Source organism: Oncorhynchus kisutch, linkage group LG22 (genome assembly GCF_002021735.2).
Source record: "Oncorhynchus kisutch isolate 150728-3 linkage group LG22, Okis_V2, whole genome shotgun sequence".
Classification (NCBI taxonomy): domain Eukaryota; kingdom Metazoa; phylum Chordata; class Actinopteri; order Salmoniformes; family Salmonidae; genus Oncorhynchus; species Oncorhynchus kisutch.
Window position 1 is genome coordinate 55,539,572 of NC_034195.2, and position 18,900 is coordinate 55,558,471.

General features: G+C 40.3%; 1 protein-coding gene across 1 annotated transcript in view; it reads left to right on the forward strand.

Moving 5' to 3' along the window:
* Positions 1-18,900, forward strand: part of LOC109883422 (mucin-5AC-like) — a 29,800-nt gene that overhangs the window by 7,718 nt on the left and 3,182 nt on the right. Inside the window, exons 9-26 of the mRNA XM_031801471.1 lie at positions 70-195; positions 1,110-1,227; positions 1,332-1,349; positions 1,462-1,600; positions 3,060-3,167; positions 3,415-3,484; positions 4,158-4,322; positions 5,706-5,800; positions 6,076-6,202; positions 7,637-7,740; positions 7,955-8,106; positions 8,489-8,552; positions 10,637-10,744; positions 13,835-14,014; positions 14,152-14,391; positions 16,193-16,349; positions 16,509-16,637; positions 18,482-18,515. Coding sequence (XP_031657331.1) covers positions 70-195; positions 1,110-1,227; positions 1,332-1,349; positions 1,462-1,600; positions 3,060-3,167; positions 3,415-3,484; positions 4,158-4,322; positions 5,706-5,800; positions 6,076-6,202; positions 7,637-7,740; positions 7,955-8,106; positions 8,489-8,552; positions 10,637-10,744; positions 13,835-14,014; positions 14,152-14,391; positions 16,193-16,349; positions 16,509-16,637; positions 18,482-18,515 — 2,134 coding nt within the window. The remainder of the gene's footprint in view (positions 1-69; positions 196-1,109; positions 1,228-1,331; positions 1,350-1,461; positions 1,601-3,059; positions 3,168-3,414; positions 3,485-4,157; positions 4,323-5,705; positions 5,801-6,075; positions 6,203-7,636; positions 7,741-7,954; positions 8,107-8,488; positions 8,553-10,636; positions 10,745-13,834; positions 14,015-14,151; positions 14,392-16,192; positions 16,350-16,508; positions 16,638-18,481; positions 18,516-18,900) is intronic.

Here is an 18,900-nt window from a genome sequence, read left to right on the forward strand (position 1 = left end):
ATACGTGAAAATGTGAAGTAATGAAGAGTCAGAAACAGATTTGTGACTCTGGTTATTTGTGTTGAGCAGTGGAGACGTGTCCTTTAAGCATGCAGTACCAGGAGTGTGGTAGTCCCTGCACTGATACCTGCTCCAACCCAAAGAGGAACCAGCATTGTGAGGAACACTGCACCGACGGATGCTTCTGCCCTGCTGGTACATGCACTCATTACTGAATACAACATCATATATCAGCTATGTAACTATTTTAAAGTAGCTGAATACAACATCATATATCAGCTATGTAACTATTTTAAAGTAACTGAATACAACCAATGATGCCCTGATGCAGAGGTGCACCACAGGTCCCAGGGTGGTGGGGCAAATATTTTTTTCCTGGGGCCCGGAGCTTTTCCTAATCTGGTAACCTAACCCAGGTATACATCACGACCCTTTAGGATCTGAATGTGATTAATTAGTAGTTGTGAAAAGGTATTTTTATGGGCAATGATGGGTGTGGGACCAGATTTACATCTTTAGCAGATGCTCTTATCCAGAGAGACTTACAGGAACAGGTTAAAAGTTACATGGATTGGAAGAGTAGCCTTATTATAGGACTGGAGATTTCATTATTTGATCAAAGTTCTGCAACAGATGTACCGTAGTAATTAAGATACTGATCTACATGGATCAATGTATTTTATGAGATAAGGAAGGGCTAAATATATTTAATGTCATTATGGAACCAGGTGACTAAATGTAATGTATTGAATGTAAGTCATGGAACCAGGTGACTAAATATAATGTATGTTGGCTAAATGTATTGAATGTAAGTCATGGGATCAGCTGGCTAAATGTAATGAATGTAAGTCATGGGATCAGCTGACTAAATGTAATGAATGTAAGTCATGGGATCAGCTGGCTAAATGTAATGAATGTAAGTCATGGGATCAGCTGGCTAAATGTAATGAATGTAAGTCATGGGATCAGCTGGCTAAATGTAATGAATGTAAGTCATGGGATCAGCTGACTAAATGTATTTAATGTAAGTCATGGGATCAGCTGGCTAAATGTATTGAATGTAAGTCATGGGATCAGCTGGCTAAATGTATTGAATGTCTTTCTCATAGGAACCGTGTTTGATGACATCACTCAGACTGGCTGTGTAGCTGTGAACCAGTGCTCTTGTCTCCACAATGGACAATCTTACCAGCCTGGACAATCATTCTCAAGAACATGCCACAAATGGTAAGAGATGCATTGCGTTTATATTCACTGAATTGTTGTGTGTGTTGATCCGGGTGTGATGAGCCGGATGTGTTGAGGCTAAACTGACTGTCTCTCTCCGTTAGTACCTGTATCCAAGGCCTGTGGAGTTGTATGTGTTGAGGCTAAACTGACTGTCTCTCTCCGTTAGTACCTGTATCCAAGGCCTGTGGAGTTGTATGTGTTGAGGCTAAACTGACTGTCTCTCTCCGTTAGTACCTGTATCCAAGGCCAGTGGAGTTGTATGGATCTAGATTGCCCTGCTACCTGCTCCATAGTGGGAGGTTCCCACATCACCACCTACGATGGGAAAGCCTACACCTTCCATGGAGACTGCTCATATGTCCTGTCCAAGGTAGGGATCTAACCTACTGTATGGAGACTGCTCATATGTCCTGTCCAAGGTAGGGATCTAACTACTGTATTGAGACTGCACATATGTCCTGTCCAAGGTAGGGATCTAACCTACTGTATGTAGTGGTATTTGTGCCAACAGAAAATATTGAATAAAAATGTGATTTCTTCATACAAATTCAAAGTGATTCAATTCAGATTCCATGTCAGGTGGCACTAATATGACTCCATGCTGACACATACTGTATGTTTAGTAGATTTAACTCCTAACTCGCTAGCGAACATGTACTGGCCCACGAACCGGCCACATCCGGCATAGATTGCAGCCGACAGCTGGCAGCCACTTGCATTGGAAGTGCTTATACATACCATTAGCATCACTATCCATATTAATCTCATAAATACTTTTCAATCAAGTTGAACCATAATATACAGTGCCTTCAGAAGGTATTCACACCCAATAATGGCTGTGATAGGAGAAAACTGAGGATGGATCAACAACATTGTAGTTACTCCACAATACTAACCTAATTGACAAGTGAAAAGAAGGAATCCTGTACAGAAGAAAAACATCCCAAAACATGCATCCTGTTTGCAACAAGGTACTAAAGTCATCCTGCAAAAAATGTGGCAAAGCAATTCACTTTTTGTCATCAATAGAAAGTGTTATGTTTGGGGCAAATCCAATACATTACAGAGTACCACTCCATATTTTCAAGCATAGATGGTGACTGCACCATGTTATGGCTGCATCATGTTATGGGTATGCTTGTAATCGTTAAGGACTGGGGAGTTTTTCAGTATAAAAGATAAATGGAATGGAGTTAAGCACAGGAACAATGCTAGAGGAAAACCGGGTTCAGTCTGCTTTCCATCAGACACTGGGAGACAAATTCACCATTCAGCTGGATGACCTAAAACACAAGGCCAAGTCTACACTGGAGTTGCTTACCAAGATGACATTGAATGTTCCTGAGTGGCCTGGTTACAGTTTTGACTTAAAATTGGTTTTAAAATCGATGGCAAGACTTGAAAATGGCTGTCTATCAATGATCAACATCCAACTTGACAGAGCTTGAAGAATGTACAACAACAAATAATTGCAAATATTGTACAATCCAGGTGTGCAAATCTCTTAGCAACTTACCCAGAAACACTCACAGCTGTAATCACTGCCAAAGGTGATTCTAACATGTATTGACTCAGGGGTGTGAATACTAATGTAAATAAGATATTTCTGTATTTCATTTTCAATATATTAGCAAACATTTCTAAAAACATGTGGAATAAGTCAAGGGGTGTGAATACATCCTGAAGGAACTGTAGTTCCCTAGGACCAAATGTAGGCAAGTAGTAAGTAGTGTGTTACAAAAAATGTGTTCCCTTAACCTTACTGTCATACCTAAACTTTACTATCATACCATAACTTAACTGTCATACCTTGTACCAATTGTCCCCAGCAAACCAACGAGACTGCTTTCACAGTCCTGGGTGACATAGTGAAATGTGGGAAGACGGACATTGAGACCTGCCTAAGATCTGTAACCCTGGTGACTCCAGAGTCCACGGTAAGTTAGCCAGTCAGTGACTCGTATCACCACTTCAGGGTTGGAGTAAATTACATTTCATTTCCAGTCAATTCAGGCAGTCCACTGAATTCCAGTTCCAATGCTCTTCATTGTTTTTCAGTGAGGAACATTTGGAATTGGAATTAGGTTTTCTTTCTGAATTGACTGGAATTGACTCCAACCCTGTTCCACACTCCTTATCACCAGGGGAGTTGCTTTAACTCAAGTTGTAATTTGTCACTTGCAGATGATCGTCATCGAGGCCAGTGGAAGGGTCTTTGTCAACAAGATGTTTTCTCAGATGCCGCTTTTCATGGGTGAGTGACTGATTGATGGTTGCTTGAGAAAAGGGATACAGAGATGTGATATCTGTCTATTTTTTGTAGTCATTGATCAGTATAAATGTATGTTTGAAACCCTTCCCATGCAGTACGTACTGTACCAGAAGTTGTCTCTTTCTTTCGTCTTTCTTTCCTTGTCTAGCAGCATGTAACACCATAAGCATCCCACAATAGGGAAGTGGGAGCTAAAAGTTCATGGTAAACCAGATTGTAACTAGAACTTGTATATATTTTCCACAGCTGATGTAAGGGTCTTTCAGCCCTCTACGTTCTACATCGTTGTGCATACCTCTTATGGGCTCCGTCTAGAGGTCCAGCTAACACCTATAATGCAGGTCTACATCGTAGCTAGCAGTTCACACAAAGAAAAAACCCAGGGTATGTTTCTCTCTGCTCATTTAAAGTCTTGGTGGAAAGATAAGCGTTTTTGGGTTGTTGAGAAGCGCTATATAAATCTCATGCATTGTTATTATAAAAGATGATTGGTTATCAAACTACTGTTAATGTAACGTGTGTCACTATACCACTTGTTTGAGGGGTTCAGTCAAACCTCACCTGAAACAATTATTAATAAACTAATGATACTTGATGCATTGCATCTTCAGTCAATGTTAGTTCAAACCACCTGTTATAATGTTTTGTACCTCAGGTCTTTGCGGAGACTTTAACGGTGTCCAAGCTGACGACTTCAGAACCATCAATGGACTCGTGGAAGGAACCGCTGTGACGTTCGCCAACACTTGGAAGACCAAAGCAAGCTGTCCTGATGCGGCACAGAACTTTGAGATCCCATGCAGTCTGAGTGTAGAGAACGGTACTCCTTCAACCTCTTTGAAAACACTAACATATGTCTAATGCAGTAGTTCTCAAACTAGGGGTCACGACCACATGTAGGGTCACTTTATATGAAAATGGGGTCACGGGAGAATTTCCAAAATACCAAATAATATATATACAAATTTGCTTACATCCCTGTTAGTTAGCATTTAGCCTTTGCCAAGATAATCCATCCACCTGACAGGTGTGGCAGATCAAGAAGCTGATTAAACAGCATGACAATTACACAGGTGCACCATGTGCTAGGGTAAAAAAAAGGCCACTCTAAAATGTGAGGTTTTTGTCACACAACTCAATGCCACAGATGTCTTACGTTTTGACGGTGCATGCAATCGGCATGCTGACTGCAGGATCCACCAGATCTGTAGCCAGATAATTGAATGTTAATTTCTCTACCATAAGCCGCCTTCAACGTCATTTTAGAGAATTTGGCAATACATCCATCCGGCCTCACAACCGCTGCTGATGTCAGTGTTGTGAACAAAATGCCCCATGGTGCCGGTGGGGTTATGGTATGGGGCTGGCATAAGCTACAGACAATGAACACTCTTGCATTTTATCAATGGAAATTTGAATACACAGAGATACCGTGACAAGATCCTGAGGCCAATGTCATGCCATTCATACACCGCCATCACCTCATGTTTCAACATGATAATGCACGGCCCCATGTCGCAAGGATCTGTACACAATTCTTGGACGCTGAAATTGTCCCAGTTCTTCCATGGCTGCACTTGACCGTTGCACTTGAATCATTCCCACGTTGAACCGCTAGTTCCACTACGGAATGAAACCACACACTATTGCAGAGATTTTGATATTAACGTCCGCAATCGATGTGGGGGGATAGAGGCACATGTTAAACAAAGAATTTATGCTATTTCTCGCAATCAAGAGGAAACTCTGACTGAACGACTCACAAACTCCCCAGTTTATGCTCTCCAAATGGACGTTAGCTGTGGAGGCCGAGATGCCCCATGCATTGAATTTTGTTTGCTATACATATCGGGGGATGCTATTCATGAGGACATATGGTTCTGTCTCACGATTTCTGAGCATGACATGGCACAGGGGATGTTCCGTGTGCTGCGTGGCTATATTGACAAAAACAGATTCCATGTGATTGAAAGGTGGACTCTTGCACAAATGGGGCAAATCTATAGTGGGACAGCGGGCAGGCCTCTTCACTAAATCGGGTCGTGGGCCAAAAAGGTTTGGGAACCCCTGGTCTAATGATACAATACCCAAATGCGCTTCAGCCCAGCTTGAACAAAAAGTGAATCAGGTGCTCGACTGAGGGACAGTAAAGCCTAGATTAAAACTCTTTGTACTTGTTTCTAATATCTCATATGTTTTACAGAGAGATATGCCAAGCACTGGTGCTCAATGCTGTCAGATAGTGAAGGAATATTTTCCCAATGCCACACTGAGATCAACCCAAATTACTACAAGGAAGTAAGTATGATGATTTTAACTTCTCAAATGCTCTTTAATTACAGAGTTATCCCAAAGCTCTAAGAATATATATTTATTTAAACAATCATTTAAGACGTTCTATATCAAATAATTATATAATATTAATTTCATTTATCTCAAAACATCTAATCAGATTTTTGTAGTACTATTGTCCTGTGCTTGTGTGTGATTTCAGAAAACAGAAGTTTTCTTCATTATCACATCACATCTCATAACTTCTTCTTCTTCTACTGTTTCTTCTTCTCTCCCTGTAGATCTGCCTATATGACAGTTGTAACTGTGAGAGGAGTGAGGAGTGCATGTGTGCTGCGGTCTCCTCCTATGTCCATGCATGTGCTGCTGCAGGCGTCCTGCTCAGTGGATGGAGAAACACCACCTGTGGTAAGATAAACATCAGAGATACTGAATGTATTTATTCATTAATTAATGAAGGGTTCCCCTCCTATTAACCCACAGTGTCCAGGGTTTACCCTCCTATTAACCCACAGTGTCCAGGGTTTACCCTCCTATTAACCCACAGTGTCCAGGGTTTACCCTCCTATTAACCCACAGTGTCCAGGGTTTACCCTCCTATTAACCCACAGTGTCCAGGGTTTACCCTCCTATTAACCCACGGTATCCAGGGTTTACCCTCCTATTAACCCACAGTGTCCAGTGTTTCCCCTCCTATTAACCCATGGTGTCCAGGGTTTACCCTCCTATTAACCCACAGTGTCCAGTGTTTCCCCTCCTATTAACCCATGGTGTTCAGGGTTTACCCTCCTATTAACCCACGGTGTCCAGGGTTTACCCTCCTATTAACCCACAGTGTCCAGTGTTTCCCCTCCTATTAACCCATGTTGTTCAGGGTTTACCCTCCTATTAACCCACGGTGTCCAGGGTTAACCCTCCTATTAACCCACGGTGTTCAGGGTTTACCCTCCATTAACCCACAGTGTCCAGTGTTTCCCCTCCATTAACCCACAGTGTCCAGGGTTTCCCCTCCTATTTACCCACGGTGTCCAGGGTTTACCCTCCTATTAACCCACAGTGTCCAGGGTTTCCCCTCCTATTAACCCACAGTGTTCAGGGTTTACCCTCCATTAACCCACAGTGTCCAGTGTTTCCCCTCCATTAACCCACAGTGTCCAGGGTTTCCCCTCCTATTTACCCACAGTGTTCAGGGTTTCCCCTCCTATTAACCCACGGTGTTCAGGGTTTCCCCTCCTATTAACCCACAGTGTTCAGGGTTTCCCCTCCTATTAACCCACGGTGTTCAGGGTTTCCCCTCCTATTAACCCACGGTGTCCAGGGTTTCCCCTCCTATTAACCCACGGTGTTCAGGGTTTACCCTCCTATTAACCCACAGTGTTCAGGGTTTACCCTCCTATTAACCCACGGTGTCCAGGGTTTACCATCCTATTAACCCACGGTGTCCAGTGTTTCCCCTCCATTAACCCACGGTGTCCAGGGTTTACCCTCCTATTATCCCACAGTGTCCAGGGTTCACCCTCCTATTAACCCACAGTGTTCAGGGTTTACCCTCCTATTAACCCACAGTGTTCAGGGTTTACCCTCCTATTAACCCACAGTGTTCAGGGTTTACCCTCCTATTAACCCACAGTGTCCAGGGTTTACCCTCCTATTAACCCACGGTGTCCAGGGTTTACCATCCTATTAACCCACGGTGTCCAGGGTTTACCCTCCTATTAACCCACAGTGTCCAGGGTTTACCCTCCTATTAACCCACGGTGTCCAGAGTTTACCCTCCTATTTAAAAACAAAATACCCCAAAACATATAATTAAATGATGAATCACCATACTGTTTTCCACAGGGAAGTACTCCTCCAGCTGCCCTGACACGATGGTCTATGACTACACCATGACCAGCTGTGACCGTACCTGTCGTTCACTGAGCCAGACAGACTTCACCTGCCAGGTACATTTACATGGACATCTCATTTCTATTGTATGTGTTTGCTATTATTGTTCATTTTATTAATGTCTTGTTGTTTTGTATGTTGTTGTTGTCTTGTTGTTGCTGTTTTGTTGTGGTTGTGTATCTTCTTGTTGTTGTGGATGTTGTTGTTGCTGCAGACATGCCCAAAGTAATTTCCCCTCATGGATAAAACATTTTTAATTGAATTGAACAGTTAGACCATGTGTCTGTGGACGGCTGTGGCTGTGCCGAGGGAACCTACCTGAACGACCAGGGAGAGTGTGTCCCTGCCTCACGCTGCTCCTGCTACAATGGAGGCACAGTAGTACCCCCTGGAGAGGTCACCAGGATCTATGGCGCTACTTGGTGAGGACCTGGTTGGCATGTGAAAGAAAATCTCTGAAAATCGGATGGTCTTCTCTTTTGTGGCTCTATTCAAATATTTAGAAATCGACTGGCTTCTTCTGAAGTCTTGGTTTGCTTCAAGAGGCATGTTATACCATGCTTAACCCCCTCCTCTTATACCCCTCTTAACCACCCAGCTCTTGCAGACAAGGGAAATTAAGCTGTACTGGAGAACAACAACATTTATGTGAGTACTCTGAAATTCAGAACACATCTTTATTTGCCAAATATAGCAAATCACTTCACAACCAAGACTCTGTAGTTGAATCCCTGCTAACCTATAAAGCCTACTTTTGTTCCCTACAGCCTGTGAAGAACCAATGGGTTTCTTCAACTGTTCTAGTGCAGGGCCCGGAGCCAAGGGCTCAGAGTGCCAGAAGAGCTGTCAAACACTAGACAGTCACTGTGTAAGTCTACAATGGGACATGTCTTACAACACGTTAATTAAACATGCCTTACAACACGTTAATAATAACATGCCTTACAACACGTTAATAAAAACATGCCTTACAACACGTTAATAAAACATGCCTTACAACACGTTAATAAAAACATGTCTTACAACACGTTAATAATAACATGCCTTACAACACGTTAATAAAAACATGCCTTACAACACGTTAATAATAACATGCCTTACAACACGTTAATAAAAACATGCCTTACAACACGTTAATAAAAACATGCCTTACAACACGTTAATAAAAACATGCCTTACAACACGTTAATAATAACATGCCTTACAACACGTTAATAAAAACATGCCTTACAACACGTTAATAAAAACATGCCTTACAACACGTTAATAAAACATGCCTTACAACACGTTAATAAAACATGTCTTACAACACGTTAATAAAAACATGCCTTACAACACGTTAATAAAAACATGCCTTACAACACGTTAATAAAAACATGCCTTACAACACGTTAATAAAACATGCCTTACAACACGTTAATAAAAACATGCCTTACAACACGTTAATAAAAACATGCCTTACAACACGTTAATAAAAACATGCCTTACAACACGTTAATAAAAACATGCCTTACAACACGTTAATAAAAACATGCCTTACAACACGTTAATAAAACATGCCTTACAACACGTTAATAAAAACATGAATAAAACATGCCTTACAACACGTTAATAAAAACATGCCTTACAACACGTTAATAAAAACATGAATAAAACATGCCTTACAACACGTTAATAAAAACATGAATAAAACATGCCTTACAACACGTTAATAAAAACATGAATAAAACATGCCTTACAACACGTTAATAAAACATGCCTTACAACACGTTAATAAAAACATGAATAAAACATGCCTTACAACACGTTAATAAAACATGCAACACGTTAATAAAAACATGTCTTACAACACGTTAATAAAAACATGAATAAAACATGCCTTACAACAAGTTAATAAAAACATGCCTTACAACACATTAATAAAAACATGTCTTACAACACGTTAAATAAAACATACAACACGTTAATAAAAACATGTCTTACAACACGTTAATAAAAACATGCCTTACAACACGTTAATAAAACATGCCTTACAACACGTTAATAAAAACATGTCTTACAACACGTTAATAAAAACATGCCTTACAACATTATGACATTTAGGCTCATAAAGTCCAACTTATATTGTCCACATCTTATACACTGGAGGGTGGGGGGACATTCAGGCACATAATGTCCACATCTTATACACTGGAGGGTGGAGGGACATTCAGGCACATAATGTCCACATCTTATACACTGGAGGGTGGAGGGACATTCAGGCACATAATGTCCACATCTTATACACTGGAGGGTGGGGGGACATTCAGGCACATAATGTCCACATCTTATACACTGGAGGGTGGAGGGACATCCAGGCACATAATGTCCAACTTAAATTCATGTTAGTCCTTCCCTGATTCATTGTGTTATAGATCAGTGCAGAGTGTCTGTCAGGCTGTGTATGTCCTGATGGTCTGCTGTCTGATGGAAACGGAGGATGCATCAAGGAAGACCTATGTCCCTGTTCTCACAATGGAGTCTATTACCAACCTGGACATGTGCTCAAAGTAGACTGCAATACCTGGTAAAATCAACTTCTATCCCTCTTCTTCTTCTTTGGATATGTCAAATGCTTCCCTCTAAAATCTTCCCATGTGATTATGTTTGCATCATTGTAGCACTTGTGAAGGCAGAAAATGGCTGTGTACCAATAAGCAGTGTGATGGGATGTGTGCCATATATGGAGATGGGCATTTCATCACTTTTGATGAGAAAAGGTTCACTTTCAATGGAGATTGTGAATACATTCTTACTCAGGTAGGGCACTAATTGATGATTCATGATTTTCTTTGTATTTTTATTAAAACCCCTGCTTTATGTATGATGCACATGTTTTCTAATTATGTTTAAGATGAGGTAATAATAATAACTAAGAGGTTTTCTCATTGTGAATTTGAAAACATCCTGCAGGACTACTGCAGCAACAATCCAAAAGGTACCTTTAGAGTGATCACAGAGAACATTCCCTGTGGAACCACCGGCACCACCTGTTCCAAGGCCATCAAGCTCTTCTTGGGGGTAGGAACTACTGTTCAGAAATGGCTTCATACATGCATTAAAGGTACGATAGACAAGTCTGAACATTTTACTCAATGTCGACCCCGGTGGCGGTGGGTGTAATGGCATGCTGAACTCTGGATGCACTTATCTCGTCGCCTCCATGTGTTTTGTTAGCACACTAGATTGACAGGTATGTCTGACGGAGTGTCTGCTTAGAATTATTGTCGGGCAGATTTGATAGCAGCACAAAAATCTGCCAGCAGCATACCACCCTGCATACCACTGTTGGCTTGCTTCTGAAGCTAAGCAGGGTTGGTCCTGGTCAGTTCCTGGATGGGAGACTAAATGCTGCTGGAAGTGGTGTTGGAGGGCCAGTAGGAGGCACTCTTCCCTCTGGCCCCCCCAAAAAAATCCCAATCCCAATGGACACTGCCGTATAGGGTGCCGTCTTTCGGATGGGACGTTAAACAGGTGTCCTGACTCTCTGAGGTCATTAAAGATCCCATGGAATTTATCGTAAGAGTAGGGGTGTTAACCCTGGTGTCCTGGCTAAATTCCCAATCTGGCCCTCATACCATCACCGTCACCTAATAATCCCCAGTTTACAATTGGCTCATTCATCCCCCTCCTCTCCCCTGTAACTATTCCCCAGGTTGTTGCTGCAAATGAGAACAAGTTCTCAATCAACTTACCTGGTAAAATAACATTTGTAAATAAAAAATCACCCCTATGTATTTGGGCTAGGATTAGCTATTTATTTGGGTTAGGGTTAGCTATGTATTAGGGTTAGCTATGTGTTAGGGTTAGCTATGTGTTAGGGTTAGCTATGTATTAGGTTTATTGTTAGGGTTAGCTATGTATTAGGGTTAGGGTTAGCTATGTATTCGGGTTAGGGTTAGCTATGCATTTGGGTTAGGGTTAGCTATGTATTAGGGTTAGGGTTAGCTATGTATTAGGGTTAGGGTTAGCTATGTATTAGGGTTAGGGTTAGCTATGTATTAGGGTTATGGTTAGCTATGTATTAGGGTTAGCTATGTATTAGGGTTAGTGTTAGCTATGTATTTGGTTTAGGGTTAGCTATGTGTTAGGGTTAGCTATGTGTTTGGGTTAGGGTTAGCTATGTATTAGGGTTAGCTATGTATTAGGGTTAGCTATGTGTTAGGGTTAGCTATGTATTAGGGTTAGTGTTAGCTATGTATTTGGTTTAGGGTTAGCTATGTATTAGGGTTAGTGTTAGCTATGTATTTGGGTTAGGGTTAGCTATGTATATGGGTTAGGGTTAGCTATGTATTTGGGTTAGGGTTAGCTATGTATTAGGGTTAGGTGTGTATTAGGGTTAGCTATGTGTTAGGGTTAGCTATGTATTAGGGTTAGTGTTAGCTATGTATTTGGTTTAGGGTTAGCTATGTATTTGGGTTAGCTATGTATTTGGGTTAGGGTTAGCTATGTATTAGGGTTAGGGTTAGCTATGTATTTGGTTTAGGGTTAGCTATGTATTAGGGTTAGGGTTAGCTATGTGTTAGGGTTAGGGTTAGCTATGTATTAGGGTTAGGGTTAGGGTTAGCTATGTATTAGGGTTAGGGTTAGGGTTAGCTATGTATTTGGGTTAGGGTTAGGGTTAGCTATGTATTAGGGTTAGGGTTAGCTATGTATTTGGGTTAGGGTTAGGGTTAGCTATGTATTAGGGTTAGCTATGTATTAGGGTTAGGGTTAGCTATGTATTAGGGTTAGGGTTAGCTATGTATTTGGTTTAGGGTTAGCTATGTATTTGGTTTAGGGTTAGCTATGTATTAGGGTTAGGGTTAGCTATGTATTTGGTTTAGGGTTAGCTATGTATTTGGTTTAGGGTTAGCTATGTATTAGGGTTAGGGTTAGCTATGTATTAGGGTTAGCTATGTATTTGGGTTAGTGTTAGCTATGTATTTGGTTTAGGGTTAGCTATGTATTAGGGTTAGGGTTAGCTATGTATTTGGGTTAGGGTTAGCTATGTATTAGGGTTAGGGTTAGCTATGTATTTGGTTTAGGGTTAGCTATGTATTAGGGTTAGGGTTAGCTATGTATTTGGTTTAGGGTTAGCTATGTATTAGGGTTAGGGTTAGCTATGTATTTGGTTTAGGGTTAGCTATGTATTAGGGTTAGGGTTAGCTATGTATTTGGTTTAGGGTTAGCTATGTATTAGGGTTAGGGTTAGCTATGTATTTGGGTTAGGGTTAGCTATGTATTAGGGTTAGGGTTAGCTATGTATTAGGGTTAGCTATGTATTTGGTTTAGGGTTAGCTATGTATTACGGTTAGGGTTAGCTATGTATTTGGGTTAGTGTTAGCTATGTATTTGGGTTAGGGTTAGGGTTAGCTATGTGTTTGGGATAGGGTTAGCTATGTATTTGGGTTAGGGTTAGCTATGTATTAGGGTTAGGGTTAGCTATGTATTAGGGTTACGGGGCAGCAGGGTAGCCTAGTAGTTAGAGCGTTGGACTAGTAACTGGAAGGTTGCAAGTTCAAACCCCCGAGCTGACAAGGTACAAATCTGTCGTTCTGCCCCTGAACAGGCAGTTAACCCACTGTTCCTAGGCCGTCATTGAAAATAAGAATTTGCCTAGTTAAATAAAGGTAAAATTAAAAAATAAAAATGTATTAGGGTTAGGGTTAGCTATCTATTTGGGTTAGTGTTAGCTATGTATTTGGGTTAGTGTTAGCTGTGTAATTGGACAGTAGAATTTCAAATCATGTTGTATCTGTGTACAAACTGCATTGTGTAAAACCCAACACCACAGTGTTACCCTGGATAGTGTAAAACCCAGCACCACCACAGTGTAACCCTGGATGGTGTAAAACCCAGCACCACCACAGTGTAACCCTGGATTGTGTAAAACCCAGCATCACCACAGTGTAAAACCCTGGATAGTGTAAAACCCAGCACCACCACAGTGTAACCCTGGATGGTGTAAAACCCAGCACCACCACAGTGTAACCCTGGATAGTGTAAAACGCAGCACCACCACAGTGTAAAACCCAGCACCACCACAGTGTAAAACCCAGCACCACCCCAGTGTAAACCTGTCTACTAGTATTACATTAGCAATGAACACTTTCTGTTTCTGCCTTTCAGAGCAATGAGATCATACTAGCAGATGAATCTGTAAAAGTGATCAAACAAGAGAACGGGGTTGACGTACCATACCAGGTCCACTCTATCGGTCTCTATGTTGTTGTTGAGGCTGGAAATGGCCTGATCCTCATGTGGGACAAGAAGAATAGCCTGTTCATCAAACTCAGCTCTACCTTCCAGGTGAGTGACTAGAATAGGACATTTTGAACCAGTGATGGCACTGTATCTTTGTTTAGCAATTGCATTGGCTTACAAAACAATGTGACGTTTTATTATCTACTTCAAGTTATTATTTTAAATGTTTCATTTCCTTCCAGGGCCAAGTGTGTGGTCTGTGTGGTAACTACGACGGTAATGGAAAGAACGACTTCACGTCCAGAAACCAGGAAGTGGTTGTTGAAGCTCTGGAGTTTGGGAACAGCTGGAAAGTGTCACCCAGTTGCCCCAACGCTGATGTCATAAAAAACCCATGCACTTTAAGATCATACAGGCAGTCCTGGTCTCTGAAACGCTGCAGCATCATCACCAGTAACGTTTTCTCAGCCTGCCACTCACAGGTACAGTACACAGCAGATACTATTCAATGTAGATTCAATACTTTATTGCCATACCAACCAAAGTCGTTAGGAAGTCGACGTAGTGCAGCTGATAGAAACTAAGACATATAGGCACACGTATAAATACCTGCATTTCCATAACCTATACATTCAATAGACAGTACAGCAGATACATTCAATAGAGAGTACAGCAGATACATGCAGTCGGCAGGTTCAAACAATCTGTCTGTACAAAGGCTATGACTTGTGCATCTTGGCTACATTGGTATTTACATTTGGTGAAAATTGTAATTTTCTGTTAAAAGTCTACACCGTTGGGGGGAGGGGGGGGGGTTGAATATGGAATTGTTTTAAAATAGTAATACTATCGATCATTTAGATATTTCATTTTGAATTGTAGGACCCCTTTATGTTTCAAAAATATATATTTCGAAAGAAAACATTTAAAATATTGAATTTGGCCTTTACTACAACAGACCTTAACAACACATTCATAAATGGCAAAAAAAGACAGTCAAAAATAAATCATAAGGAATAAGATGTTGAAGTGTCTGTCGTATATCTAGGAGATTTAAGAAAGCTCAGGAATACATTTTTTTTCAGGGGGGGGCATATTTTTTAACCCCTTATTTTTAGTTAGTTTTAGTTACCACAAAACAACCTCCATACTTCCATTCGTTTGTGTGGCTTACCTTCACCATCTTGTTCACAGGAGTCTCCCCTTTCCATAGAGTCGTGTCTTTGGCATCATTAAAACTGAAGACTTATTTATCAAATATCTCTCTGTAATTATCATTATCAGATTAAACTGATTAATCATGTAACTGTAATTAACTAGGAAGTCGGGGCACCAAGGAAAATATTCAGATTACAAAGTTAGAATTTTCCTAATATAACTTTCAGATATTTTTTATATCTGATCAATTAGTCTTCAAATTAATGAATTATTCTTTACCTCGTGTTAGTCTCATTCCAAACGTCGTAAATTGTTGGTTATCTGCAGGAACCCAGTCTTCACTATGAGTCATCATTACATCAATTGTCTTAAATAATTTATTTACAAACTAAGTAATTCACAGAAATGCATAACAAACAGTAGATATGGTTACAAGGAAACGACAGGGTAATGTGCCCTAGTGGGCTAAACCGGCATCGCGGCTTGGTGGACAAAAGGGAAGTGGGGGTCGACTGAGATGAGACACTACAGGGTTGATAATTATAACAATTGAAATGCTAATCCTTTGCACCTGAACGCCCACTCATTCGGGAATGATTGCAATCAATCAATATATTTACGCTCAGTGTGTTGTCAGGATCTCTGTTGAAAAGTTTGTTTCTGTTGGAGAGTTTGTCCGCCCTCTCTCTCTCTCTCTGCCGTGGTTAGAAAGGATAGTTCAGAGTAACATTCATTCGTTATAGATTAGATGTGTCGCCAGTTGTCGGTCTTCGTATTCAATGATACCGAATTCCTAGCTGCAGACTAGTAATTAGTATCAAAGACTTGTTCTTATTCTGTCAGTATCGATAGTCTTAGAGTTTCAACAACCATTACAACCTTAGCTTATACTCAGGTTTTATGGAAAAATCTTTCCAATAAAATTGGTTTGTCAATAATCGTGTGAATGTCCACACAGTCACCATAATAGACAACAACAAAAGTAGTACTAAACAGATAACAAAAACATAAAGTCAGCCATCCAACCCAATAATAATCACCGTCAATAATTCATCTGTAGTCTCTTCAACAAGCTGAGCAATGCATTGAATAAATAAATGATGGCTTACTGCATCTTCCTAAAAGGTGGACCCCACGCCATTCCATGATGCCTGTGTGAGGGACTCGTGTGCCTGTGACACTGGGGGAGACTGCGAGTGTTTCTGTACAGCTGTAGCAGCCTACGCCCAGGCCTGTAACGAGGCAGGGGCTTGTATCAAGTGGAGAACACCAGATGTCTGCCGTGAGTCATTTGCTTTGAGTGGGACAATTGATTGATGGATAGGTGGGATTGTTTAGCAATCGGGACAAAATACCAATTTATGATTTCAATGTGTAACTGTTCAATCAATCTTTTAGCACCCTGGTTCAGTTAAAATGTGACATGTTTTAATTTCACCAGCTCTGTTCTGTGATTTCTACAACCCTATTGGTGAGTGTGAGTGGCATTATAATCCGTGTGGATACCCCTGTATGAAGACCTGCAAGAATCCCTCAGGAACATGCTCCAGTCAGATCCCTGCACTGGAAGGTAACTAAGAGCCCTTCATAACAGCTTGGCCGTTTGATTTGGACAATTTACATTCCAAGTTGTTAAACAAATGTACAGTATAAAATATGTAATGACTCCTCCCTCCCTTGTTCATCTACACTGAAAACTAAATACAAATATTGAAATATCATATCCATTACAGCTTTGGTGTTAGAACTAGATACCATGAGGATGATCTAATCTGTGCAGGTGTCCTGGATTAAATTGACTGTTTATATCTTAAAGGTTGCTATCCAAAATGTCCTTCGGCCCAGCCTTATTTGGAAGAAAGTACCATGAAGTGTGTCAGTAAGAAGGACTGTGGTTGCTACGATGGAGATGGAACTCATTACAACGAGGGAGAGGTTATACCTTCCAAGGAGAACTGTCAGACATGGTATGTTTTCAGATCAACATTTTGATAAATACATAGATACTGTATTTACATTACATAGGATTTAAAATGACTTATTAAGGTAGCCTGTATTTCTGGTCAGATAAGGCAATGTCAATAGTCCACCTACAAAGAGGTTTACCTACCATTCAATTGATTTTGATTTTCAAAGATTGTGATTTGACCTGTTAATACCTTATTGTGATTTGACCTGTTAATACCTTATTGTGATTTGACCTGTTAATACCTTATTGTGATTTGACCTGTTAATACCTTATTGGGATTTGACCTGTTAATACCTTATTGTGATTTGACCTGTTAATACCTTATTGTGATTTGACCTGTTAATACCTTATTGGGATTTGACCTGTTAATACCTTATTGTGATTTGACCTGTTAATACCTTATTGGGATTTGACCTGTTAATACCTTATTGTGATTTGACCTGTTAATACCTTATTGGGATTTGACCTGTTAATACCTTATTGGGATTTGACCTGTTAATACCTTATTGTGATTTGACCTGTTAATACCTTATTGTGATTTGACCTGTTAATACCTTATTGTGATTTGACCTGTTAATACCTTATTGGGATTTGACCTGTTAATACCTTATTGTGATTTGACCTGTTAATACCTTATTGTGATTTGACCTGTTAATACCTTATTGGGATTTGACCTGTTAATACCTTATTGGGATTTGACCTGTTAATACCTTATTGTGATTTGACCTGTTAATACCTTATTGGGATTTGACCTGTTAATACCTTATTGGGATTTGACCTGTTAATACCTCATTGTGATTTGACCTGTTAATACCTTATTGGGATTTGACCTGTTAATACCTTATTGTGATTTGACCTGTTAATACCTCATTGTGAATATAACATATAACATTGTTTTGTACTTCATAACAAATAGCTCTTAATATTTTATTCGACTTTGAAAGGTACTGTAACCTCCTTCTTTCTTTTTCAAGTCGTTGCTCATCAACTGAGGTCAGATGCAGCTATGATGTCCAAGGTAAGGATAACCACTACAAACTGAAACATCAGCCAACATTATTACCAAGAAGTAACATGACAAGATGATTACATGATAATAAATGAAACATTAGCCTACATTATTACCAAGAAGGTAACATGACAAGATGATTACATGATAATAAATGAAACATTAGCCTACATTATTACCAAGAAGGAAACATGACAACATTATTACATAATAATAACTGAAACATTAGCCTACATTATTACCAAGAAGGTAACATGACAAGATGATTACATGATAATAACTGAAACATTAGCCTACATTATTACCAAGAAGGTCACATGACAAGATGATTACATGATAATAACTGAAACATAAGCCTACATTATTACCAAGAAGGTAACATGACAAGATGATTACATGATAATGACTTGTGTTCCTTGTGATAATCCTATTGCAGCTTGTTATTGTTTCTACGACGGCAGAACATACCCGTATGGAGCGACCATATATCACACATCTGACGGTGATGGGACCTGTATTACTGCCACCTGCAAAGAGAACGGAACTATTGTCCGGATTATGAACCCCTGTCCCAGCACCCCAATTCCAACAACTACACCAAGTGTTACAACAACAAAGATATTCACTCAAGCACCGACCACAACAGTATTTGTTTTCTCAACTCCTACCACTACCCCAACCACAACCATAACCCCTACCCTTAACCCCACAACAACCATGACACTGACTACAACCCCTTCTACTATGCCCACAACAACCCCTACATCACCAACACCCACTTCAACCACTACTACTCCACACTGCCTGACCAAGACTGTCTGTGAATGGTCAGACTGGATTAGCAAATACTATCCC